At 36.7% G+C, this 27,600-nt stretch overlaps 1 protein-coding gene and 1 long non-coding RNA gene across 2 annotated transcripts in view; one reads left to right on the top strand and one right to left on the bottom strand.

The window, feature by feature from the left end:
• Window positions 1–27,600, bottom strand: part of KCNH5 (potassium voltage-gated channel subfamily H member 5) — a 344,681-nt gene that overhangs the window by 262,622 nt on the left and 54,459 nt on the right. The window contains exons 5-6 of the mRNA XM_055289151.2: window positions 21,459–21,574; window positions 15,230–15,622 (exon numbers count right to left, since the gene is read on the bottom strand). Of these exons, the coding sequence (XP_055145126.1) occupies window positions 15,230–15,622; window positions 21,459–21,574 (509 nt within the window). The remainder of the gene's footprint in view (window positions 1–15,229; window positions 15,623–21,458; window positions 21,575–27,600) is intronic.
• LOC129487790 (uncharacterized) lies at window positions 15,350–22,304 on the top strand. The gene is made up of 3 exons (XR_008659459.2): window positions 15,350–15,497; window positions 18,256–18,480; window positions 22,058–22,304. It is a non-coding gene; the product is annotated as an uncharacterized lncRNA (long non-coding RNA).

Genomic DNA, 27,600 nt, shown 5'->3' with positions numbered 1-27,600 from the left:
CAAACAAATCACAATGGAAACTAGCATCTTCTGGGAAAGTGCACACCGGGCATTTGATCATAAACTCTGTATTTGTATCTGCAATGCTGATCAACTAAACATTCAAACACTACTATCATCAATCATGCTTATTTATCAGTAGACTCAGAAGGGCACAGAATAGAAATCACTGCTCATCAAAAGGGCAGTATTAGCATCCTCTTCCATGGGCATAGACCTCATAGTAGTTTGTGTAGCAGTCCAAAGAGCTATGCTCCCTGTCCCCTGTCTTCCCAAGAAGACAACTTAAAAGTGAGAAAATAAGACTCAGTCAGCAAGTACTGGAGCCATCTTGACTCAAAAGCCTTGAGAAATAGTCTAATCTCACCATCACCACTACTCTCACTCATCCTGGACACTGAAAACTAAAACTCTATCTTACTGTCTACGTTAACACGACTTTGGACTATTCCTCTGTCTCCCTTAGCATGACTTTCTTTCTCCAGGACTCTCCTGCTCAGATAAATGGTTTGATTTTTTTATTACAGGAACTTTGCAAAGACCTATTAACTCTTTAGTGAAAAGTATCTGCAGACAGTTTATGTCCTGAGATTCTTTGAATTCTTTCCTTCAAAATCCTTGCCTTGCTGTTTCCTCCAATCCTGTGCTATTGTATCATATTCTTGAACTTTACCCAGTTCTAATAACGCCCACTCCCCTAGCCCCTCCCTGTTTTTAAAAACCTACCTTAAATCAAACTTTTGATTCTTAATCCATTCTGTCCTTGTCTTTCCTGCTCTGAGTACACTACCAGAGGTTTGCACGGCAGTGTTTCCTTTTACTGTGGTAAGCAATAAATTCAACTCAGCTTTGTCTTTTCAACAGGTTGTGTTGGTAATGTTTGGGGAGGTAGCTTTTGACAGCCTCATGCTCTACCTAATCTAATACTTCTAACAACAATGCCACAGGCATAGGTTTCAGAGTCCCACAAGACATATGCTCACATCTGATGGAACTCTGAAAGCTCCATCATTCAAGGAACCCATAAGCTATGGTGTCCTTATCAAGTTATTTATAGTTTATCAAAAGTTCCTCACAGTCTAGATGTAATTTACTGATGAGGGAATTTTTTTTCCTTTTTGTGGAGATGGGGTCCTGGTATGTTGCCCAGGCTGTCCTCAAACTCCTGGGCTCAAGCGATCCTCCTTCCTCTGCCTCCCTGACTGCTGAGATTACAGGCATTAGCCACCATGCCCAGCCATTTTTTAAAACATAAGTAATATTGCCTAGAAACATAAATGACATGTTCCCTTCATCAATTCCCAGAGAAGCAGAGGAAGACTGCTAGCCAAAGGTCAAATTCTCAAGCAGAAGAAGAAATAATTTTGTTAACCCTTTACCTAAATATAAACAACACTTCTTAAAGATGAAGAAATTCAATACAAAGACAAACACGTTCTTTATAAGTTAGTGTGTGTTGTGTGAAAGCAGTGACATCAGGGAATAAAATGAAGTATTAAAAAGGCTAAATGAAGTAGGGATGAACTCCACTGGAACTTCCCCAAAAGCAGAGTAACAAAACTACAATTTCTCAAGCATGGGGATAATTATTGCACAGAAAGACAATAAACAGTACCCTCTATGCAAGTATTCATAATTAGTTAAGGTAAAAACTGTTTAACAGTTAGCTGTAACACACAAATTCCAATATATTTCAACCTTCTTTGCCTCTATGTTAGAATCATCCCCTGATGCTTAACAATAGGAACAATTTATCATGAATGAAGATCAGTACAGATTTAAAAAATTTTATGTAAACAAGAAAATCAAATAAAGGAAGCTCAATGCTATCCTCATTGCTTGTTATTTCCTATCCTCTCAAAGCTAATTCCCTCAGTTAGACAGACTGCTTTGTCTCACTGGAAATTCATGCAAAAGAATGTTCCTGCAACATCACCAAACTTTTCAAATCTAAGAACGTCTATCTTTAAAGCTGTGTGTTACCCAACCATGATAACATTCTCTACCAATGCCCATCAGGAATAGAATTTAAAAGCTTAGACGACAGCCATCATGTTTCAGTTTGGAACTTAAGGCTGACTCTTACCCTTTCTCCAAATTTTTTCCCTATCTCTTCCTTCACCCTGAACCCTCTTTTATTTACACCCGTGAATAGTTTGTAAGAAAGTTTTTCCCTCAAAGTAGAAGGTAGGTATCTGTTCAGAGACTGTGTCTTGTTCATCTTTGTATTAATTTGTATTTATTTGTCCACAATACTTTGCAATCCCAGTGGGAGATCACAGCTTGGAGGCTTAACCCTAAGGTAATCCTTAAACATGTATGGAAACCTGGTAGGGCAGGTCATCTGACTGGAGGATTATTTACATGACAGCATAAGAATACTCATGGAAAGCAATTCATGAGAGGAAACGTGAACATAGTGGTCAAAGGATATGCCCTACAGTCTGTGAGAAGAAAGAGTTTAGAGCACAGCTAAGATTATGCCACAAAGGTTTCCCTCTAGCCATATCTTTCCCATTATTAACAAAAAGTTGTACAGTTAGGAAATGTGGTATGCCTCATTCACTTCAATAGAAATATTTGTAGGGTAGCAATTAGATGTCAGGCATCTTGGTAGGTATACAAATCCAAGATGAGTTAGAGAGATACAATCTCTGCTTTGGAGATTCTTCCAGAAACAAGCATAATACCTAACCATTAGCTCTCTAAAGATCTTTGCTGGATTTGAATTCTTTACTTGAAGTACAATTAAAGGATGCCAAATAGGGTCACCAACACAACCGCTCTGAGCCTATAGATGAAAGACGAGTATAGATCAGCTACTAATCCAAAACTCAATATAAATATAAATGATTTTTAAATTGTTATTAGAATCACTATGTGTATTAAAAGAATAGAAATCATACAATGTCTGCTTTCAGGTCACAATGGAATTAAATTAGAAATGAATAACAAAACAATATCTGAAAAATACCCAAACACTTGGAGATTAAATAACACACTTTTAAATAACAAGAGTCAAAGAAGAAATCTCAAAAGAAATTTAAAATAATTTGAACTATACGAAAATGAAAATACAATTTAACAATGTGTAGGATAGGATATCACAAAATCAGTGCTTACAGGGAAATGTATAGCTTTGAATGCATATGCTGGAAAAGAAGAAAAATCTAAAATCAATAATCTAAACTTTCACCTTTGCAAACTAGAAATCCAAAGTAAGTCAAAGAAAAGCCGTCATAAAAATTAAAGCAGAAATAAATGAAATTGAAAATAGGACATAAATTTTTAAAAATCAACAAAGCTAAAAGCTAATTCTTTGAAAGGATTTTAAAAATCAGAAAACCAAACACCACACGTTCTTACTTATAAGTCGGAGCTGAACAATGAGAGTACATGGACACAGGGAGAGGAGTAACACACACTGGGGCCTGATGGGGGGCTGCCAGGGAGGGGAGGGAGAGCAACAAGAATAGTTAATGCATGCAGGGCTTAATACCTAGGTGATGGATTGATTGGTGCAGCAAACCACCATGACACAGGTTTACCTCTGTAACAGACCTGCCTGTCCTGCACGTGTATCCCAGAACTTAAAATAAAATTAATTTTTTTTTTTTTTGGCTGGGCGCAGCAGCTCATGCCTGGAATCCCAGCACTTTGGGAGGCTGAGGCAGGCAGATCACCTGATCTCAGGAACTCGAGACCACCCTGGGCAACGCGGTGAAACCCTGTCTCTATCAAGATACAAAAAATTAGCCAGGCATGGTGGCATGCACCTGTAGCATGAGAATCACTTGAGGCTGGGAGCATGAGAATCACTTGAGGCTGGGAGCATGAGAATCACTGCAGAGGTTGCAGTGAGCTGAGACTGCGCCACTGCACTCCAGCTTGGGTGACAGAGTAAGACTCTGTTTAAAAAAAAAAAAAAATTAAATCAATAAGCCTCTAGTCAGGCTAACGAAACAAGAGAGAGCGAGAAGATACAAATTACTAATATTAGAAATAAAAGAGGAGACACTACTACAAATTCCATGAATACTAAAGCGATAATTAAGAAATACTATGAACAACTCTGCCCACAGATTTGATAAATTTGATAATGAAATAAACCAAATCCTTGACACATCTGCTAAGACCCACAAAAGAAAAAAATAATCTGAATAGAACTACATCTATTAAAGAAATTGCATCAATAATTAATAACCTTCTAAAACACAAAGCATTAGGCCCAGATAGGTTCACATGTGAAATCTATCAAACATTTAAGGAATAAATTATACCAATTTCCTCCAGTGTTTTCCAGAAGGTAGAGGCAGAAAGAATACTTTCTTGTGCATTTTATGAGACCAGCATTACCCCAATACCAAAACCAGACAAAGACATTACAAGAAAAGTACAAACCAATATCTCTCATGAACATAGATGTAAAAATTCTCAACAAAATATTAGTTTTGTTAATATTTGATTTAAAAAATTTTAATCTAACAGTGTATTTTAAAAAGTATACACTGTGACCAACTGGATTTGGTTCTAGGTATGCAAACCTGGTGCAACATTTGAGAGTCAGTTAATGTAATCCATAACATCAACAAGCTAAAGGAAAATGGCATGATCATATCAATGGATGTAGATAAACCATTTAACAAATCCAACATCGATTCATGATAAAATACTCTCAACAAACTACAAGTAGAGAGGAAATTCTTCAATATGATAAAGAACATCTACAAAAAACAAAAACAAAAACAAAAAAAGCCCTACAACTAACATCATACTCAAGAATGAAAAACTAGAAGCTTTCCTATTAAGATCAGGAATGAGGCAAAGATGTTCCCTCTCATCACTTCTTTTCAAACTCATCATGGAAATTCTAGCTAATGCAATAAAACAAGAAAAGGTACTGGGAAGGAAGAAATAAAAATGTCATTGTTCACAGATGATTATCCATGGATGAGATGATTATCTATATAGAAAATATGAATAAATTGACCAAAAACCATGAAACTCATAAGTAATTATAGCAAGGTTCCAGGTTACAAGGTTAATACACAAAAGGCAATTGCTTTTCTGTATACCAGCAAGGCACAAGTGGAATTTGAAGTAAAAAACCATAATGCCATTTACTTTAGCCCTCCCCAAAATACTTAAATATAAACCTAATAAAACGTGTACATGATCTATGAGGAAAACTACAAAACTGATGAAATATATCGAAGAAGAACTAAATCAATGAAGAGATATTTCATGTTCATGGATAGTAAGACTCAATATTGTCAAGATGTCAGTTCTTCTCAAAATGAACTAGAGACAACAAAAATCCAATCAAGAACCTAGCAGGTTATTTTGTTGATACAAGTAGACTGATTCTAAAGCTTATATAGACAGGCAAAAAATTCAAAATAGCCACTACAATATGGAAGTTGAAGAACAAAGTCAGAAGACTGATGCTACATGACTTTAAGACTAACTATAAAATTATAGCAATAAAGAGAGTATGGCATTGGAGAAAAAATAGACAAATAGATTAACTGATCAGAATAGTGAATCCAGGAATAGACCCACTTAAATATAAGCAACTAATTAATCTTAGACAAAGGCAAAAAGGCAATGCAATGGAACAAACATAGTCTTTTCAAAAAATAGTGATGAAACAACTGGATAGCCACATTAAAAAAAAAGTGAATCTAGTCACAGATCCTACACCCTTCACAAAATTTAAGTCAGAATGAATCATATAAAATAAAAAACGCAAAACTATAAAACTTATGGAAGACAACATAGGAGAAAATCTAGATGACCTTGAGTATGACAATGACTTTATAGATACAACACCAAAGGCACAATCCACGAAAGTAATAATTGATAAGCTGGACTTCATTAAAATGTAAAATTCTGCTCTGCAAAAGTCACAGTCAAAAGAATGAGAAGACAAGCCACAAACTGAGAAAAAGTATTTGCAAAAGACATCTAATAAAGTACTATCACCTAAAAACTAAAAAGAACTCTTAAAACAACAATAAAAAAATGCACAAAAGATCTGAACACACATCTTACCAAACAAGATATTCCTGTGAGAATTAAGCATATGAAAAGGTGTTCAGCAACATATGCCATTTGTCAATTGCAAAATTTAAAACCTCAAAACAGATACATTTAAACAGATACCACTACACACCTATTAGAATAGTCAAACTCCAAAATACTAACACTGCCAAATGTTGGCAAGGATATGGAACAAGAGAAATTCTCATTCATTGCTGATGGGAATACACAATGGTGCTGCCACTTTGGAAGACAGACAGTTTGAAAGTTTCTTACAAAACTAAACATAGTCTTACCATATGATTCAGCAATCATGTTTCTTGGTATTTACCCAAATATGTTTAAAACTTATGTCCACATATAAACCTGTACATGAATGTTTATAGCAGCTTTATTCATAATTTTGCCAAAACTTGGAAGCATCCAAGATGTTCTTCAGTAGGTGAATGAATAAATAAACTGTGATACATCCAGACAATGATATGTTATTCAGCACAGAAAAAAAAAAATGAGCTATCAAGGCTTGAAAAAACACAGAGGAACCTTAAATGCATATTACTAAGAGAAAGAAGCCAATATGAAAAAGCTACAAACTATCTGATTCTAACTATATGACACTTAGAGAAGTCAAAACTATGGAGACACAAAGGATTAGTGGTTGCCACGGGTTAGCAGAGAAGGAGAAAAGAATAAGCAGAGCATGAAAAAAATTGTAAGACAGTAAAACTAATCTGTGTGATGCTGTAACGGAGGATACATGTCATCATACTTCTGTCCAAACCCATTAAATGTACAAAATCAAGAGTGAAAGCCACTAGAAACGATCAACTTTGGATGATAATGATATATTCATGTAGGTTCATTAATTGTAACAGATGTACCACTCTGGTGTGGGATTTCCATAGTGGGAGAATCTATGCATGTTTGGGAGCAAAGCGTACATGGGAAATCTCTGCACCGCCTCAATTTTGCTACAAACCTAAAAGCTGTCTAAAGACACATGCACACGTATGTTTATTGCGGCACTATTCACAATAGCAAAGAGTTGGAACCAACCCAAATGTCCAACAACGATAGACTGGATTAAGAAAATGTGGCACATATACACCATGGAATACTATGCAGCCATAAAAAATGATGAGTTCATGTCCTTTGTAGGGACATGGATGAAACTGGAAAACATCATTCTCAGTAAACTATCGCAAGGACAAAAAACCAAACACCGCATGTTCTCACTCATAGGTGGGAATTGAACAATGAGAACTCATGGACACAGGAAGGGGAACATCACACTCCGGGGACTGTTGTGGGGTGGGGGGAGGGGGGAGGGACAGCATTAGGAGATATACCTAACGCTAAATGATGAGTTAATGGGTACAGCAAATCAACATGGCACATGGATACATATGTAACAAACCTGCACATTGTGCACATGTACCCTAAAACCTGAAGTATAATAATAAAAAATAATAAATAAAAATAAAAAATAAATAAATAAAGTCTATTTTTAAAAAGGCTTACACTCTTTACAAAGTTAGATTTAAAAGCAGATTGCTTAGGACTCAATGTCGGCATGCTATCATCAGCTGGGAATCACAGTGAAAAGAAAAATCAACTAATTCCAAGAAGGATTGGGTAGCGCTCTGGTTTGATTGGTTTGTCCCCTCAAATATATATGTTAAAACTTAATCCTCAATGCAATAATGTTGGGAGATGAGGACAAACAGAATGTATTTAGGTCATGAGGGATCTGCCCTCATGCATGGATTAATGCTGCTATCAAAAGGGCTTGCAGAAGCGGTTTGCTGTCTTCTGCTATGTGAGGACACATCATTTGTCTTATTTGCCTTCTGCCTTCCACCATGTGAGGACAGCCCCCACAAGACACCAGATGCCAGTGCCTTGGACTTTCTAGTCTCCAGAACTGTGACAAATAAGTTGCTCTTCTTCATAAATGACCCAACCTGTGGTATTTTGCTATGGCAGCACATAACAAACTTAGACAGGCAGTATTTATATGGATTTAATAAGATTAAAACTAGGAAAACAAACAGAAAAATTAGGTACATCCTAGTTATACCACTCAAATATTATTTTAAATTATCTATACACTTTAATGAAAAGCTAATGGCAAGCCAACTGTATTAAATAACAATTTCTAACATGCTATTCTTTGTAGAAAGTCTGAGATGGCAAGAAAAAGGGACAAAGAGGATTCTAGGCTGACAAAAGTTACTGAAGTCTAGAAGCACATTAGCCTTTCTGATTTCCAGTTCTTGTTTTAATGACTAGATCAGAAATAAAAATTATTAATGTAATTATACAGGATAAAGTGAAATAATGCATGTGGCAGCCTGACAAGCATAATTCATGACAAAACAATAATTTAGAAAATTATCTTCCATGAACTTTTCTGAAAATTAAAAGTATTTATATGCTTCCACTTAGCAATCATTGTTCTATTCCTTCTTTCTCCTAAAGCAATGCATGAGTTATCTTTTCCCAATTTCATTTTTGACCTAGTTTTTATGTTTATCACTTATTAAGACAACTCATTATCATCAAAATTCCCCATGTATCATATTTCCTAAATCCTCCTATGCTACCAAACGGCGTGTTATCTGCAGCTGCTCCATCTTTGATGATGTTCTACGGCTCAACTCCCTCTAATATCCCCAAAATCAAGCTCTCTGAACCTCCCAAAGCTGTGTTCAAATGCATACTACAAAGAAGCTCAATCCTATCCTTTGGATTCTTAGTGACAACACTCTTTTACCCTCTGCTTACGGCTTTTAGAAAATTTATGTTCCTTCTTTTCAAACAGAATGCCTTCTTTAATGGAATCTGTCTTTTCTGCCTCACGATTTTCTTAAAGAATCACATATTCAGTTCATGAATTCCTAGTAAACCAAACTACCTTCAGAGAGCATGTCGACAATCTTGAAAATAAAGAATGTTATTAAGTCTTCCAAGTCATTCTGCATTTGCATCATGTAAAAGGATTATATCATAATTTTCAGATTCATATTTTCGCTTATTCCCAAGTCACCATTAATGTACTTCCTCTTCAGGTTTAGGTTCTATTTTATTTTTATGTCATTGTACAATTTACTAAAACCTTGCTAACATTTTACTGCTTCCTGTCAGTAAGTCACCAGTATGCCTTAAGAGCAACGAAGAAATACCAAGGAGATGGAAGACACATTCTTCACCATCACAGGATTTATAATCCAGCTGAGGAAACAAACACATACAAATGAAATAATAATACCCCCACCAGATTTGCAGAATTCTGCAAGCAAAATTTATTAGTATCCCTTTTCCCATTTATTCCTTATAACCACCTTGTGATATAAGTAATTTAGCTATACACTCCTTTCCTTGTTTTACATCATGGAAACTGAGAACCAGAGTAACCCTCTCAAAGTCTCAAAACAAACATGTCCTAGACAAGGCACAAGACTCCAGAACATCCAACAGCTGATATAGTGCTTATGAACACACACAAATCAACAAAAGAAAAAAATATTTTTAACTATATTAAGGCACATACATATACATAAGTGAAGATGAAATATGGTGAAGATATTAATTAAAGCTGCTTGGGAATGACGCAGGCAGGCTTCCTGAAAGAAATATGTTCCAGAAAGGTGAATGTTATAATAAGGGGTAATAAAGAGCCAATCTACAGGAACTGACACAGAAAAAAGGCAAAGAATGCATAAAATAGTATGAATGAAGAAGCTGATAAACATGTGGATAAATCTAAATAAGAATTGACAATTAAATATTAATAAAACAATCATATATTAAAAGAAAAACATTAAAAATAATGTAGATCCAAAATAAAAGACAATAATAATTTGAAACATGAAGGGGAACAGCAGTCCTTGAATTAAATGAAGAAAGGTAAAGATACCTAGAAGCTTCTGGAATCTGTTAAGTCAAACACTGATGTTAAAAATGTAAGAGTAATCGATTAACAGAAAAAATTCCAAACCAGTAGGAGGAATCCAAGAGATTAAAGAAAAGTTCAATCAATCCAAAACCTGGAAAAACGAAAGGAAAAAGAAAACACCAAAAAACAAAGATAAGAAAAGGCATTTAAAAATAGAAAATAAGATGTACTAAGTAAATCAAAACGTAATTAATCACAACCAATGTAAACAGATTAAACTTGCCTGTTAAAGAGATTTTCAGAATCTATACACTACTCATAAAATATATATCCAGAAATATACAGACCAAATACACACCAACTATACAAAAGCAAATTTAGCTATAATAGTATTAAGCAAACTAGACCTTAAGCAAGAAAAGCATTATTAAGGACAAAGAGAGTTAGAAAATAATGTGGAAGAAATCTCCCAGAAAGTGTAGCAAAAAGATAAAGGATTGGAAAATAGGAGATTTTAAAAAAAAAGGAAATTGGCCAGACGCAGTGGCTCACGCCTGTAATCCCAGCACTTTGGGAGGCCGAGACGGGTAGATCACGAGGTCAGGAGGTAGAGACCATCCTGGCTAATATGGTGAAACTCCGTCTCTACTAAAAATACAAAAATAAAATTAGCCAGGTGTGGTGGCGGCGCCTGTAGTCTTAGCTACTCAGGAGGCTGTGGCAGGAGAATGGCGTGAACCCAGGAGGCAGAGCTTGCAGTGAGCCGAGATCGCGCCACTGCACTCCAGCCCGGGTGACAGAGCGAGACTCATCTCAAAAAAACAAAAAATAAAAAATAAAAAATTACAGGACTGGTCTCATCGGTACAGTATCTGAATAAAAGGAGTTCCAGAAAGAAAGACAATTTAGAAAAGGTCAGAGGGCTGGAGAAAATCATAATAGGAAAAAAAATCAAGACAGTAGTCATGCTTTTCCAGGCTGAAAAGGACCACCTAGTTAATACCCATCAAAACTGATGAAAATAGATCTGCACAAAGGCATATCATCAGCAAGTTACAGAACCTTGGGACAAGAAGGTATATGAAACTTCCAGAAAGAGAAAATAGGTCACATGTAAAGGACCAGAAATCATGATGACTTCAAGTTTCTTATCAGAATTACTGGAGGAGTACAATGGCATTGTATCTTTCAAAATTCTGAAGGAAAATTATCTCTAGCCAAGAATATTACAGCTAGCTTAACTATCAATCAGGTGAAAGAGTAAAGAGTGGTTTGTTTAAGAAAATGATATTGATAGAATACTTCTTGCATCAATGTAATGAAGGGAGATTTAGATAATTGTCAGAGAACTTTGTGGTTGAATTAGTGATAAGAACACAGAAAACATAAAATCAGACAGTTATCAGCTCCCAGAAAAATGGAAAGTGCAGAAAAGGAAAAGTAATTACAGCATGCTGCAAGGATCAGCTATAAAGTGCATATTTGCAGTCATAATAATATCAACACTTGGCCAAGCCCAGTGGCTCACGCCTGAAATCCCAACACTGTGGGAGGCTAACGTGGGTGGATCACTTGAGGTCAGGAGTTCAAGACCAGACTGGCCATCATGGTGAAATACTAAAAACATTTTAAAAAATTAGCCGAGTGTGGTGGTGCGCACCTCTAGTCCCAGCTGCTGGGGAGGTTGAGGCAGGAGAATCGCTTGAACCTGGGAGGCAGAGGTTGCAGTGATCATACCACTGCGCTCTGGCCTGGGTGACAGAGCAAGACTCTGTCTCCAAAAATAATAATAATAACAATAATAATAATATCAACACTTAATATTTATTGAATCAAAAGGATGATATATTGTGAGAATGAGGTGATGAAAATGGTGCATGTAAATAGTGAGAGAAAGCAGAAAGGGGAGCTAAAATCTCACCTTTCATGTTGAGATGTCAAAGACAAAACCTAAAATTGACAAACCAAGAGGTAGATATGCAATCGTGTTGTTTGGTGACATGGAAGCAAATAATAAAAGAATCCCCTGAAAAAATTTGAAAGTGGTTGCCTCTAGGGTCCTCTGTTTTTTAAAATGAGACATTGCTAACTGTTCTTTATAGAGATTTTACCAATTCATTCTCCCCTGGGCAGTATATGAGAGTGACGCGCCACATCCCACTTGATCAACTGAAGTTCTGTAAGGAGTAGATGCCAAGCCAGGGTTATTTACACAAGAATTCTACCTAGGTAAATGCCTGGGAAGGACAAAATGGGGAGGAGGGGAACACAAAGAGCCTTTGGACTACAATGCAGGTCTAACACCTGTGAAAGAGGGAAGGAAGACTCAGGTAGGAAGAAAAAGCTTACACTTTTACACAGTAAATGGATAGTCCCAGAGCAAAAGTTGCAGGTATGGACAAGTTATAGTATTCCTACCATACTCAGACATTGACGGGAGCAGCCCTGAGGAAATGTGTGAGCCCAGCTTCAACATGTGAGCTGCAGGTGATCAGAAAAGGCAGCAGCCTTCAGTGAACTGTGTTCAGTGATGTGTTGGAAAATGATTAACAACTAGCTCTACAGAAAGTTTTTTTAAAAGGCCTTAATTTGTAGCTTTTGCTACTTTCTGTAGTGTAAATACTCCCACTGTGGCTAATTTCAAGCTACCACTGTTGAGATCACTAAATGCTGAGTTGAAAAGAGATGGTAACAGTTGGCTTTCTAAAGCCAGGAGCTGGACCCAGGGTGCCGCTGACTGTACTCCACACAGCACGTGTTGATGAAAGGAGATTTGAGCGGTGTGCCTACTTAGCTACTACACTCAACAGCCTAGTGTCCTAACATAGTTTCGGTCTTTGCAGCGTGATAAATGAAAATTGTATTTAGTGGGGTGGGCACCGGTAGTCCCAGCTACTTGGGAGGCTGAGGCCGGAGAATGGCGTGAACCCGGGAGGCGGAGCTTGCAGTGAGCCGAGACAGCGCCCCTGCAGTCCAGCTTTGGCGACAGAGCGAGACTCTGTCTCAAAAAAAAAAAAAAAAAAAGAAAAGAAAAAAGAAAATTGTATGTAGTGTAGATTTACTTTGCATTTCTTGAATTGAGCAAAGTTGAGAGAATCTTTTAATATATATTATTGCAGTATTACATACAATTATAAATGTTATTATTATACAATATATTTACTGTAATACTAATCAAGCCAATCTTTTGATTATTTTTAATCGACAGAAATAATTGCATGTATTTACTATGTACAACATGACGCTTTTAAGTATGTATGCATTGTGGAATGACTAAATCTAGCTAGTTAACATATGTGTTTCTTCACATAGTTATCATTTTTGTGGTGAGAACACTTTACACCCACTTTCCTAGAATTTTTCCAGAATGTAGTACATTGATTGTTAACTATAGTCACCATGTTGTATAATAGATTTCTTGAATTTAGTTCCATCTAACTGAAGTTTTGTATTCTTCAACCATCTCTCCATTCACCCCACCCCTCGGTAACTATCATTCTACTGTATATGAGATGAACTTTTCTAGATTCCACATGAGTGATTGCTTTTATTAAAATCTTTAGGCCTATGTTCTAAATAACCAAAATCTCAATGTATTAATGTAATCATCTGTGTAGTGTGCAAAACATAAATACTGCTTACTGTCCCCTATCATGTGATTTGTATTTTCAAAATTAACTCCTTTAACTCACTTCAGAAGATATATTTGAAAAAAAAAATCTTTAAAAGTTTGATGTCAGTGGACTCAAAACGTGGAAAATGAATTACTATTTCTTTTTTCCCATAATTTATAAAGTAATAATTACATATGCAGTATAAAAATACAATGTCTACACTTAAATTTGGGGGAAATAATATTTCTATTATTATAGTTGATTGAATGTAAATATTTTATAGAAAAAGTCACTGAAGAAAATTTCAATCTATCTCCCAACACACATAGAGAAATAATAATATATTACAATGTATTATAATAATAATAACAGAGTAAAGAAGTTTCCATCTGAGCAGTCTACAGAGTAGAATCTCTAGGAACATCTTAGAACAATTAAGTTAGTAATATTATCAATATGAACACATTTTAATAACAGATACATTCTATATTGACTCTTCTATATATTATGAATTGAAATTACTGGTTGTATCCTATTCACTTGGTGTAACAACTTAAATATCATCCACTATTAAGTTAGAGGCTAAGAAGCTGTGGATGAAGTGGTCTTTCAAGCTTCTACATATTTTAAGTACTTCTAGGTGCACTGATAACACTGAAGAAGCAGAGCCTTACATTAGACCAGACATCAGAAGTCATCTGATATGGTTTGGCTCTGTGTCCCCACCCAAATCTCATCTCAAATGGCAATCCCCACATGTCGAGAGAGGGACCTGGCGGGAGGTGATTAGATTATGGGGGCAGTATTTCCCCATGCTGTTCCCATGACAGTGAGGGAGATCTCATGCGATCTGGGGGTTTTAAAAGTGGCAGTTTCCCCTGTGCTCCTTTTTCTCTCCTGCCGCCATGTGAAGAAGGTCCTTGCTTCTTTCCACCAGGATTGTAAGTTTCCTGAGGCCTCTCCAGCCATGTGGAACTGTGAGTCAATTACATCTCTTCTGTTTATAAATTACTCAGTCTCAGGTTGTATCTTTATAGCAGTGTGAAAATGGACTAATACGTCATCCAATATCCACAAATATATTCAGACAAAATGTATAGCAAAAGCTATGAGGAAGAAACCAAAGGTGCAAAAATTCAAGAATTGCTGTTTCATAAAAGTTTATTTTTATGTTAACTCTACCATTGTTATCATATGTGTCTTGAGAAGAGGAATCAAAAGATCTGTGAACGAATAGTTTTCAAATGCTGCAGCTTTTCAAAGAAAATACATCTATTTATTGGGTTGTTATAAAAGTAAATGTGGTTTTTGCCATTAAAAGTAATTGTGAAAACCACAATTACTTTTGCACCAACCTAATATCTTCTTTTAATCAATTACATAGTTTGTATACTGTAGTTGACTTCAAATGCTGCCGCTTTTCTTCTCCTCCACTTACTTCTTCCATCCACAAATTCCAATTCCCAGTAATCAGTACTTTCAACCAGATATCAAGGAGAAGAAACAGATGAAAACTAATTTAAGGTAATCAAATATAATAACTTTTGGCAAGGGTTTCAAGAAAGTTGAAAGTGGTGGCTAAAAAGAGGTTTGGATTATCTGTGGAATCCATTTATCCTGATGTTTTCAAAACATATGACCCACAGTACTCAGAAAACCAAAACAAAAAACTTACCTCATCCACATTTTCAAAGGCATTGATGATGTCATAAGGTAAACAAGATAGCAGATCGATCACAAACCAAGTTTTCAGATAGTTCATCCTTATGAGCTTAGGGTCAGAAATGACCTCTCCACCGGGCCCCACGAAAGTCGTGTGAAAATTTAAAACGATGTCAACCAGAAAAATAACGTCCACCACACTATCCAGTACCAGCCAGGCTATGTTGTTCTGCTTTGTTTTGAAGGAAACATTATAAGGAACCATAATGGCGGTGTAGAAGGTAAGAATTAAAATCACCCAATCCCAAGTAGTTTTAAAAGCACAATAATGTAAAATAATGTGTGGTGGTGTCTTTGGCGCTTCTTGTTTATACTGAGGAAGGATATCTGATCCCAGCTGAAGAACCTAAAAGAGAGAAAATATGTTTATACATGACTAGGTTATCTCTGCACAGTCAGTGATTAATTCAAATCTACTGGCAGTCAAACCACAGCCAGTCATGCTCCATAGTCTTGCCTCCCTCTTCTCCTGAGTTGTTCTAAAATTTGTTCAGAGGAAGTCACTCCAAGTCCAATTGCTCTACCAAAGCTGATCTTTCTGCTGTTCTATCTGGCCTGCTCTGATGCAGTAGCCAGCATTGATCCACAACACTGCTGGATGTCCACTTCTGCAAGTGCCTCCTGCACACTCACTCTGCAAGCCTGCCTAGAATCACATGGCTCTCATGGACTGTCCAGAGTTATTTGGGTGACACACCATTATCTATTCTTCATACACATTTAGCACCTCAGGAAACATAACTTTGATTCTGATGGCCTTGCTGGACCCTGGCATCCCACTGTTGGTGATGCTGTTGTTGAGTGATACTCAGCAAGGGCCCTGATGGGTGGCACAGCAGTGTAAAGGGTTGTAAAGGGTATCGCTTGCCTTTTCCCTTTCTCCCTTAGATCTGGACTTAAAGAATATTGTGTTTCTTGCCCAAGTGCAAATTTCCTTTAGGGAAAAAAAATATTAAATACTCAAGTTTGTTTCTGTATACCAATTCAAATGGAAAAATTTCAGTGTATGGTTATATGAACCTTGAATTACACTAATTAGGTCTAATTACAGTAGAACAAAGATAAAAAGCAGATGACAGAGCGAGAGTAGAGGTTTGTGTATCCCTGGGCAAAGGTAACCAACACAGGACATAGCATTGCCTTCTGGAACCTGGAACCTGGGAATTCTAAAAAACAGTTGAGGCGAGATCACAAGGTCAGGAGATCAATACCATCCTGGCCAACATGGTGAAATGCCGTCTCTACTAAAAATACAAATATTAGATTGGCGTGGTGGTGCGTGCCTATAATCCCAACTACTCAGGAAGCAGAGACAGGAGAATTACTTGAATGCAGGAAGCAGAGGTTGCAGTGAGCCGAGATTGCGCCACTGCACTCCAGCCTGGCGACAGAGCGAGACTCCGTCTCAGAAAAAAAAAGACAGTTGAAGGGATAAATCAAAAACTTCTGCCCTGTGCCATCAATGAAGCCAAAGACAATGTATGTGTTAAAGAGTTTGGTAAATGGAAATTTTTAAATATTTTCAACAGATTTGCCCATTGTATGTATTCAGTTATTCAGTGTCTCTAGGACTAATGGGACCCAGGAGGTAGGAGTCAAAAAGTCCAAATCATAAAATCATAAATGCATTAAATATTTAGATGTAAGAATGGATAAAAATAAAAATACTTGTTAGCATGTAACTCTGAGTTGTAATATATGACACAAAACAAAACAAATATACTAGCATCTTTGGAAGCTTGGGAGAGTATCCTAAAGTTCCTCTCATATACAGAACTTACATATCTGAAAACTAAGAATATAATATCCATTGTTACTATTTTTGATATGGAAAACATCATTGGTGGTCTCTTTAATTGTATGTTATAGTCGTTATTTTTATATTGGTGTTTGTAAGAATACTTGTAAAGACATTTTATGTATTTGCCATTATCAGTACTTCAGTTATGTTTTCCCCATGATGTCTTAAATTACTTAACAGCAAATCATCCTACCAGGAGTTCAGATTCATGTTGGGGTGAAGTATTATAGATATACAACTGTACATAATCATGTCTTTTCTTTTGCCTTTCAACCACTGGCCTGTCAATTCCAATTTCATTGTGTTAAACATGAAAATTGCCTGCATATTCAATGTTAGTAGTTTACCGTCTATATATACACAGTCTATGTTTAACCACAAATAAATCAAACTTGGGAAATAAGAACAAACTCAGTGCCAGGGTGCATTACCACCTTCGTGGACCGTAAGCCTTTGTGCCTTCCTGGACTCCTTCATGGTGAAACCCCATTCTACTAAAAATACAAAAATTAGCCGGGCTTGTTGGCACATGCCTGCAGTCCCACTTACTCTGGAGGCTGAGGCAGGAGAATCACTTGAACCTGGGAGGCAGAGGTTCCAGTGAGCTGAGATCGCACCACTCACTGCACTCCAGCCTGGGCGACAGAGCGAGACTCAGTCTCAAAAAAAAAAAAAAAAAGTGTGTATGTATATATACATATATGTGTGTGTGTGTGTGTGTGTGTGTGTGTGTGTGTGTATTATAACAGCATTCCTACAAAGATAGATACATTAATATCACACATTCAATTTTTGTTTTTACCTAAAATTACCCTGTTTTCTTCTGCTGTTAATAGAAATTGAAACATCTCGCAGGCCCGTAAAAGTGTTGTGGGGCCCTGGACACTGTGTCTACTGTGCTGACAGATGTAAGCCCTGCTCAGTGGCCCGGATTAATGCAGGTCTCCTCTAAAGATGGAATGGCATCACCCTGAAGTCAGAAAGTCTTAAACCTGGCTATACATTAGAATCATCTGGGGAAGTTTTAAAAGAATACAGTATACTTATACCTAGACTCCACCCTGGAGAATGATTAAATTGGTCTTGTTTGGGTTCTCAGAGAATCTGTATTTTCAAAACCTTCCCAGGTGATTACAATGTACAGCCCAAGGTAAGATCTCTGTCTTACATTTCTTTAGACATTCAGGACCCAATTCTCTAGACAGTGATTTGCATATGTAAAGCCCTCCAAAAAAATGCAAGATGAGGACAAAAAGGAGGAGGAAAGGGTAGAGAAGGACAAGGAGGAGGAAGAAGAGGAAAATGGCAACAACAAAAAACAGTGCACAAAAAATAAGCTTCATCTTTTTCATATGCAAAGCACCACTAATCTTCACTCTGTCCCTGGGCTCTTTCATAAAACAGTGAGTAACAGACTCTTCATTTTCATTGTTATTTCATTTGTGCTTTTATAAGCAATAAGCCTTTGGTGGAGGGAGGATGAAATCACAGTTTTTGATGTATTTTTGTACCAATACAGACACATTCTTCCTCTCTGAAGATCTGAGAGCATTGACTCCAACAAAGTCAGGCCCACTGACTGATGTGGCGGGGTGTATATATTTATCTCTACCCAACATAAAAGTGAACAAGCTAAAGGCAATCAGCAGGGTGTCAGTGCATGCGGAAAATTAATTAACTACCTTTATGGAGACTGGAATCTTTGTAACTGGGGATCAGCTCCAAATTTGGGGGATCGGGTAGAATTGAGATCAGATTTATCTGTCTTTGAAAAAGTAAAAACAACTAAAATTCCATAACTAAACCAACTACTTGCATTGAGCAAATTACGAGAGTTTTGAGTACCACTGGAAAAACGATATTGTTGTACTTATTTGGTATTTCTTTTATGTCTATCTTTGGAGATCTAAGAGCATGCGCTGCAGGTATTCTGACTAAATGTCTATCGACAATCTTGTTATTTCTGTATGCTCTCTGAAATCGACCCTAAGATCTGACAGAAAGCAGTTTTATATCAGAACCAGGTTTATGAATAAGGGATGACTGGTAAAGAAACTAACACTAATCACAGAGCAAAGAAAAAAAAAACAGATGGGATGAAATAGGAATAAGTTTCTCAAAAACAAAAATGAGAAAATGTCAAGGGGAAAGTTTCTTTCTTTTCCCTTGACATAGAGAAAAAACAATACTGAGTGATCCTGGGTGCTAAGGGAGAAGATTTTCTTCTCCATGGCCCCCTTCCACTTGTTCTCGCTCTGTTGTGTAACCGACAAAAGAAAAATCCTGAATAAAGTGTGGTTAAGACCCCAAAGGAATCATGACTATAAAAATTAACAATCACAGAAACAACCTCCTACATTTCAGCTTAATTTGTAGAAAGAAACAGGCAACTTTAGGCAGAAGAGAAACTAGCTCCAAAATCTAAGCATTTTTGCAAAAGCAAGTTGTTATCTCATTGTCTGCTTTAAATCTTGTACCAATTGCAAATTATCTTTTAAATACTGTGATTATTATTACTAGTTAATATTTAGTTATATTAATGTCTTATTTTGGTCTTCAGAAACATGTCTGCACATCAAAGGATTCATCTTTACCCAAGCTAACAGTGCTATTTAGAGCAGAAAACCGTAAGTCTTTTTGTTAGCCATGGTCTAAGAAAAACTCCATGGTCTTCTAAATTCAGGGAACATACTTTACTTCCTAATCCCCTCCAAACCGGATTCAATATTTACAAGTTAAGAAAATTACTCTGAAGTGCTTTGACTCACTTTTCTGCAGCAGAGAAAACTGATAAGCATATGGATTTTATCTTTCTCTTTTTTGGTAAAAGTTACCTGAGAATATTTGGTGAGTGCAAACGTAGTGCTCAGCATAGTTTTGGTAGCTTAATGAGCTTTTTGGCATCTTTCATACCAGTAATACAAATTATGGTTATAGAAGACGTGAACAATAAAGCTATTAGCTGCCTCAGAGTTCTCGCCTCATTTTTTTTCTCCTTAGTCTCAGGGTAACATCGTCTAGTCACATGACTTGAACAGCTGTAACTGTGAGGGTGACACTGAAGCCTACAACTCAAACTCAAATATCCTTCCAGAGTGCCAGACCCATAAATCTCCCTGCCGTTCAGGCATCTCCACTAGGACTTCCTATCGGGCTCTTCAAACTTTGTATGCCCCAAACCGAACTCACGATCATTGTCCTCAAATCTTCTTTCCTTCCTCTTACATTCGTCAGTTTATTAACCAACAGTACTATCTACCCTGTCGTCTAAATCAAAAACATAGAATTGTCCTGGACTCAACCCCTTGTTTCACACACTATTCTAATATATTAACAAATGTGTTTACTCTAATCTTAATGTGTCTGCAATCCACCCACTTCTGCTGCCACTACCCTGCTGACAACCGTGGTCATGCTAACTTACTTACTGCTAGGACTTCCTCACTGGTTTCCCTACCTCCCCATTCTCCACAGAGCCACTAGTTCAAGCAGGAGTTTTTAATCATTTTGTGCCTGGGATCCCTATGGCAATCTGGTAAAAACTATGGACCTCTTCTTAGACTAAAGTTTTTGAATTAACACAATAAAAACATGAAATTACAAAAGAAACCAATTAGGACCCACCTCCCTTTGAGAGGTTTTTCTGAGGCACAAAGGTCATTTTCCTGGCACATGAGACACCAACCACCACCATTTCACTACATGCCACCCCACCTTCTCCTTCCCCATCCGAATTCAACTACACTAAACTCATACTCAACATCATCATACTACCTCATCTCTGAGCCCTTGTACATGCTGGTCTCCCTGGTAGGAATAAACTACATCCCTTCTTTACCTGACTAACTCTCACATTTTCCCTTCAGAATTCACTCAGCCCAGGTATCATCTCACTCACACGGCCTTCCCTAGGACCCCACATTTGGGCAAATTCTGCACGGGCTCCCACGGCACCCTGTCATTGCATCTTTTCACATCTTATGATCGGTTTCCTCTGTTGGATATTTAACTCCTTGATGACAGGGCCCATTTCTTATTTATCTTTACATCCTTTGCAGAGTGCCAAGCACAGAGCATACCCTGAATATGTGTTTGCTGCACATATGCATGAAGCAATGAAAGAACTCCCTATCTGATATGCTCAAAGAAAACCTTACACTCTACAGACATGACCTGGGATGTCATTAGCTACATTCCCATTTCAAAAGTTGGAGAGAATGAATAGAAATATTTGGGATTTCTATATTTCTACAAGGGAAACATAAATTATCAGCTAAGCATTTATAAGATCATAGCCAGAAAAATCTATATTAAATCATTTTGGGGAAGAAAAATGTACCAACACCACCATCTTGGGAAGCAAATTTCGTCTCATACTTACTTCAGCTAGTCTTGAATGTTTGTGGACCACCTCTGTTTTATTCATTGGCGTGAGCTGCTGCAAAACACTTCGGCTATTTGTCAAAGCCCGTGTCAATCGGGCAAATTTCGTCCAACCTTAAAAATAAGGAAAGAAAATCTCAGTTTTTCATACACAATGAATAAGGAATCCAACATTCTTGCTAGCATTAAAAAGATCTCAGCAACCACATAACATACAAAATGAAAGCAAAGTATCAAACAAAAGTATTTTCTTTCCTTCTGTATAGACGTGCTCATTTATTTGAAGTGTGGCCATAAAATAATGAGCAATTTTTATGTGTGACTTTTGTGTTTTGCCCATATCTGTGATATAGTCCCTGTAGCCAAGGCAATTAGCTGTCCACAAAATTCTGTGCTCCTCCTTGCATTGTATAGCTTTCTTACTGGGAAATAGCTGTCCCATCAGGAACATATTTCCCAGAATTTCTTGCATCTTAGTATGACCTATGTCCCTGGTTCTCACCAATGGAATGTAGACAGATGTAATGTGTGTCACTTCCATGTCATGATTTAAGAAGCAACTGTGACTTCTCCATAATTTCTCTTTCTTTCTACCAGGTGGAAGGATGCAAATGACAAGGCCCAAGGGGATAGCAAAGCTGCTGAATAACTGTGTGGGAAAATGCCATATGCCAGCCAGGATCCGTTGCCTTGGACTGTTATATGAGCAAGAAATGTGCTTCTATTGTACTAAGCCACTGAAAGTTGGGGATTTATTTGTTATAGCAGCTAGTCTTACCCTAATAAAAACAGTCCTTCAATGTGTTTGTGTGCAGATATAAGAGAATAAAACTGAATTTCAACACATCTTACTTTTTGTGGTTCATTTCACACACTTCCATCTTCCTTGTAACATAGAAAAATGTTATTTATCTGTTATTAACAACTGCAGTGATACCTAAATTTATTTTTGGAATATCTAGAATTGTTAATAATGTCTTCTGAAAGAGCAGTGACTTTTGGGGGAAAGGAATGCAATTTAATGGGAAAGAATTTTCTTCTGGGGCCTCAAATTGCCAGTAATAAAATCATTAATCTCAAGGAAATGTCAATAAGAAGTGAACAAATAGAACATAACCAGCCATACTCTCATCCTGTCTCAATTATCCTTTTTCTACATATCTCAAAAGCTTCGATTCATTAAAAAATTTTATTAACACTATCTGATAACTTGTACACAATTACCCTTCATAAGGTCATTTATCAGGCAACTCCTTAAAACTGAAAAACTCCTGATGTTCTAAAGGAATGATGGCAATGATGAAATTTCAGATGATATGACAAAAAAAATTAAGGAAGAAATTCTGGAAATACACCTGCCTAATATCTGTCAAACCATAAAATGCAGGTGACATCATTCTTTACTACTATTCTTCAGGCTGATTCTGATTTCATTTAAGCTTTGTATTGCCCCACCAATTCAGGTCTATGTATTCAATAACTGGATTGGAAAAGAAATAAATTGGCATCAATTGATGGAAAGTCTTTATTTCTTCTACATTAATAGACCCCATCCTAGTAATTAGAACAAAAAAAAGTTAGGATTTGGGAATTGTATGCAACCCTAAGGCTTACCCTGTACAATGTGCTGTGGAAACAAAAAAAGGTATCAGATATGACATCAACTCTCTAAAAACTCAGCATTAATGAAAAACCAACATGCAATCTCTATGACAAATTGAGACTTTTCTTTTGAGTGCCAGACCTATGTGTCTAGCTAGCTGCTGGACTTTTCTTACTACAGTATTCTATAGGCATCTGACAACACTCAACATGTCCAAAACTGACACCATCTTCCCCCTTCATCACCCACTCTGCCTCATTCATGCATTCCTGATCTTGTCGAATGGCCCCAAGATATTTCTAATGCCCAAATGAGAAACATGAAATTCGCCATCCTCTTTTCACTATTACCTACACACACACATACACACACACACACACACACACACACTTATTTCCCAGCCTTATAGATTATAACATCAATAAATATCTCTCAAATTGAATCTCCTCTCTGCACCCCTACTATGTCAGACAACATACCATCTTTCACCTGAGTTAGGCAGCATTCCAAAACCACATCCTCATTGCTTGCAAAGTTCTTTCTAAAACACATGCCTTTTACCCTATTACATTACCCTTTAACAGAAACCTGAAGGCCTCCAGGATAACACTGTATATCCTTGGTATACAGGTCATTTATTTTCTGATCCCAGTAATTTGCTCTGCCTCTGTCTCTTGCCACTTTCTCACACATGCTCTGCATCCCAGCCTTATTAAAATCAAGAGCAAATCAAATAAAGAATAAATTCAAAACTAAAATTAAATCTACTAGGAATTCTTTGCACACCCTACGCTGTTCTGTGTTTCCATATTTTCACATGTTACAATCATTCTGCCTTCCTGGAATGTCTTTTCCCTCCCCCATCTGTCTGGCTAACACTTACTGGTAACTGCAGACTCAGTTAAAGCATTACCTTGATGCTTCTTTGATCCACCCACAAGTGAGAGGTGCCCTCCTCTGTACACGCACATCATGGGATGCATACCTCACCTGGCACTAACAACATTGATGCAATTGTTGATTGATATAATAGTCACTCTTGCTAAACTCTTGTTTATCCCTCCATTCTTAGCACTTGAAACAGGGCCTGGCATAAAATACACCATAAAATAAATCAATTATATTTGTAACTTTAAAAATCAGATAAAATAAATCTCATTTTGTTTTATTATCATTGGTTTTTGGTTTGGTTTTGCTTTGTTTGGTAAAAGTGGTGAGGGTGTCTTTGGATGACAGTAACTATATTAGTCATAGATATATTATAATTTTACCTGGTGATAATCTGTGCACCTTACATCAATAGAATGTTATAATTGCCTTGACTATTTCTAGAAAATTCCAAGTCAATCTTTTACTTACTGAAGGCTCAGATTTCTAAAACAGGTAAAATTACAGCGCTTGGTATAACTCAGTTGGATTAAAAGAAAAGCCCACTTTCGTTCCCTATGTGAAAAAAAAGGTTTATCCAGAAAATATTTTGGAAAAAAAAAGGAGACATTTAGGAATAAATTAAATGATCCATAAATGAATACAAATCATCAAATGGCATGTTTTCTCCAATTTCACAGTATCATACATGAAAATAAATGTGAGGAAGGAGAAATATGACAATGAAAGCTTATTGTCATCCTCTGATTTTCCATTTGAAGCATCATGAGCACAGACTACAACTGGGTTTCTTGAGGAAGCAGTTGTTCCTAATAGAAAAAAAACTTGTTCAAATGTCTGCGTATGTGTGTACCTTATTTTACACATGAAGTCAGTGTGATCAAGGAATATTTCATCTCTTTTCTTTACCTTATTTTACTTTCTTGAAGAAAAAAAATCATTTTTAAACAGTTAAAAATAAAACACATGCATTTTTCTCCATGAATAAAAATAGGACTATCATTGATTTAAAAAACAGAAAGAAAATGAAAGAGAAAGGTAATATTAACCCATCATTCTAAAAATGTTTTAAATCAGCATATTCTGAGTAAGACTACCCTTGAACATAGAAGAAAAGGGAAGTGACTGCATCATGTGACTTTTAGGTGCCAGATCTTATATTTTCTATCCTTGAGTATTAGTCCGTTCTCATGCTGCTATAAAGAACTGCCTGAGACTGGGTAACATATGAAGGAAAGAGGCTTAATTGACTCACAGTTCCACATGGCTGGAGAGGACTTGGGAAACATACAATCATGGCAGAAGGGTAAGCAAACACATCCTTCTCACATGGCGGCAGGAAGGAGAAGTGCCGAGCCAAGCGGGGAAAATCCCCTTATAAAACCATCACATCTCAGAGAATTTACTCACTATAATGAGAACAGCATGGGGGGACCACCCCCATGATCTAATCACCTCCCATGAGGTCCCTCCCCCAGTGTGGGGATTACAATTCATATTACAATTCAAGATGAGATTTGGGTGGGGACACGGAGCCAGACCATATTACCTTGGTTGACTAACACATAGTGGGCACTAGATCTGTTTTTGTGGAATGTTTTACTGAATAGTTTTGTTTAGTGAATGAATTAATGATGATTAACGAGGAAATAAGTTAAATAGGAGTATAGCATCTGTATTATATGTAAATATTTAAAATTTAAAGAAGAAAATACATTGAGTTCTTAGGTATTAGCATAGCTTATATGAAAGAAGTCTTTTGGTTGAAGAAGGTAGGAAAGGCATGGTAGGGAAGGTTAGAGAAGGAATTCTGGAAGTGTTAAGGATTATAATCTGCTTTCAGAAAGAGAACTGGGGAACTGCTGGCAGAAAAAAAGAAAAAAAAAAAAGTAGTGGCAAATGTTGAACTGATTCAGACGTACCAGAAGAGAGAAATTTAGGAGAAAAGACTTGGAAAGGATTCTTTCTTCCTAGATAAATCAAAGCCAAAGGCAGTTGTAAAATTGAGTAATCATTTATGAGTTTTGCTATCAAAATGCCCTAGAACATGGAGAATCAATGCAAAGCAAAGGAATGTTTTGGTCCACATTAAAATCAATGGGAGCATTCAAAGATGAGCTTTCTGAGCTACTCGGTAATCTTTTTATTTGTCTCTGATCAGGGCCTTCTTGCAGTTCCAGTTCGAAAGAGTTGGCATTTTTCTCACAATACCTATGCTGTCCTTCTCTCCTTACTGTCAGCACAAACCCCTGCCAAAAACGTTATTGGAGCCATAAGAAACATAATAGTCTTCTTTTTAATTTATATAAATTTATGAGGTACAAATGCAATTTCTTTACATGTATCAGTTGTATAATGGTCAGGGCTTTTAGGGTAACTGTGGCCTGAATAACATGTATTGTACTCATTAAGAATTTCTCATCATCCACTCTCTCCCATGCCTTCACCCTCCCATGTCTCCAATGTCTATCATTCCACTCTCTACATCCATGTGTACACATTTTTTTTAACACCCACTTATGAGTGAGAATATTTGATATTCGTCTTTCTGTGTCTGGGTTGGTTCACTTAAGATAATGGATTCCAATTCCATCCATGTTGCTGCAAAAGACATGATTTCATTCTTTCTTATGGCTGAGTAGCATCCCATTGTGTATATATGCCACATGTTCTTTATCCAGACATCCACTGATGGACAATTAGATTGATTCTCTCTTTGCAATTGTGAATAGTGCTGCAATAAACATACGAGTGCAGGTATCTTTTTGGTGTAAAGATTTATTTTCTTTTGGTACATATCCAGTAGCAGGATTGCCAGATCAAATGGTAGTTCTATTTTTAGAACAATCTCCATATTGTTTTTCATTGAGGTTGTACTAACCTACATTCCCACCAACAGTGTACAAGAGTTCCCTTTTCTCCACATCCTTACCAACATCTGTTATTTTTTGTCTTTTTAATGGCCATTCTGATTGTTGTGAGATGATATCTCATTGTAGTTTTAATTTGCATTTCTCTGATGATTAGTGATGTCAAGTATTTTTCATATACTGTTGGCCATTTGTATGTATTCTTCTGAAAAATATCTATTCATGTCCTTTGCCCACTTTTTAATGGAGTTATTTTGTTGTTGTTGAATTGGGTGCCTTATAAATTCTAGATATTAGTCCTCTGTTGAATAAATAGTTTGCAAATACTTTCTTCCATTCTTCAGGTCATCTGTTCACTCTGTTGGTTCTTTCTTTTGCTGTATAGAAGCTTTTAGTTTAACTAAGTTCCACTTGTCTGTTTTTATTTTTGTTGCCTCAGCTTTTGAGGTCTTTGTCATGAATTCTTTGCCTAGACCAATGTCCAAAAGAGTTTTTCCTAGATTTTCTCCTAGTATTTTTATAGCTTCAAGTCTTATGTTTAAGCTAATCCATCTTGAGTTGATTTTTGTATATGACAAGAGATAGGGGGTCCTGTTTCGTTCTTCTGCATATGGCAATCCAATTATCCCAGCATCAATTTTTGAAAAAGGTCTCCTTTCCCCAATATATGTTCTTACTGGCTTTTTCAAAGATCAGTTGGCTGTAAATACGTGGCTTTATTTCTGGATTATCTATTCTGTTCCATTAATCAATATGTCTATTTCTTATACCAGTACTGT

This window comes from Symphalangus syndactylus, chromosome 8 (assembly GCF_028878055.3).
Source record: "Symphalangus syndactylus isolate Jambi chromosome 8, NHGRI_mSymSyn1-v2.1_pri, whole genome shotgun sequence".
Taxonomy (NCBI): Eukaryota; Metazoa; Chordata; class Mammalia; order Primates; family Hylobatidae; genus Symphalangus; species Symphalangus syndactylus.
This window is presented reverse-complemented; position numbering and strand designations above follow the sequence as displayed.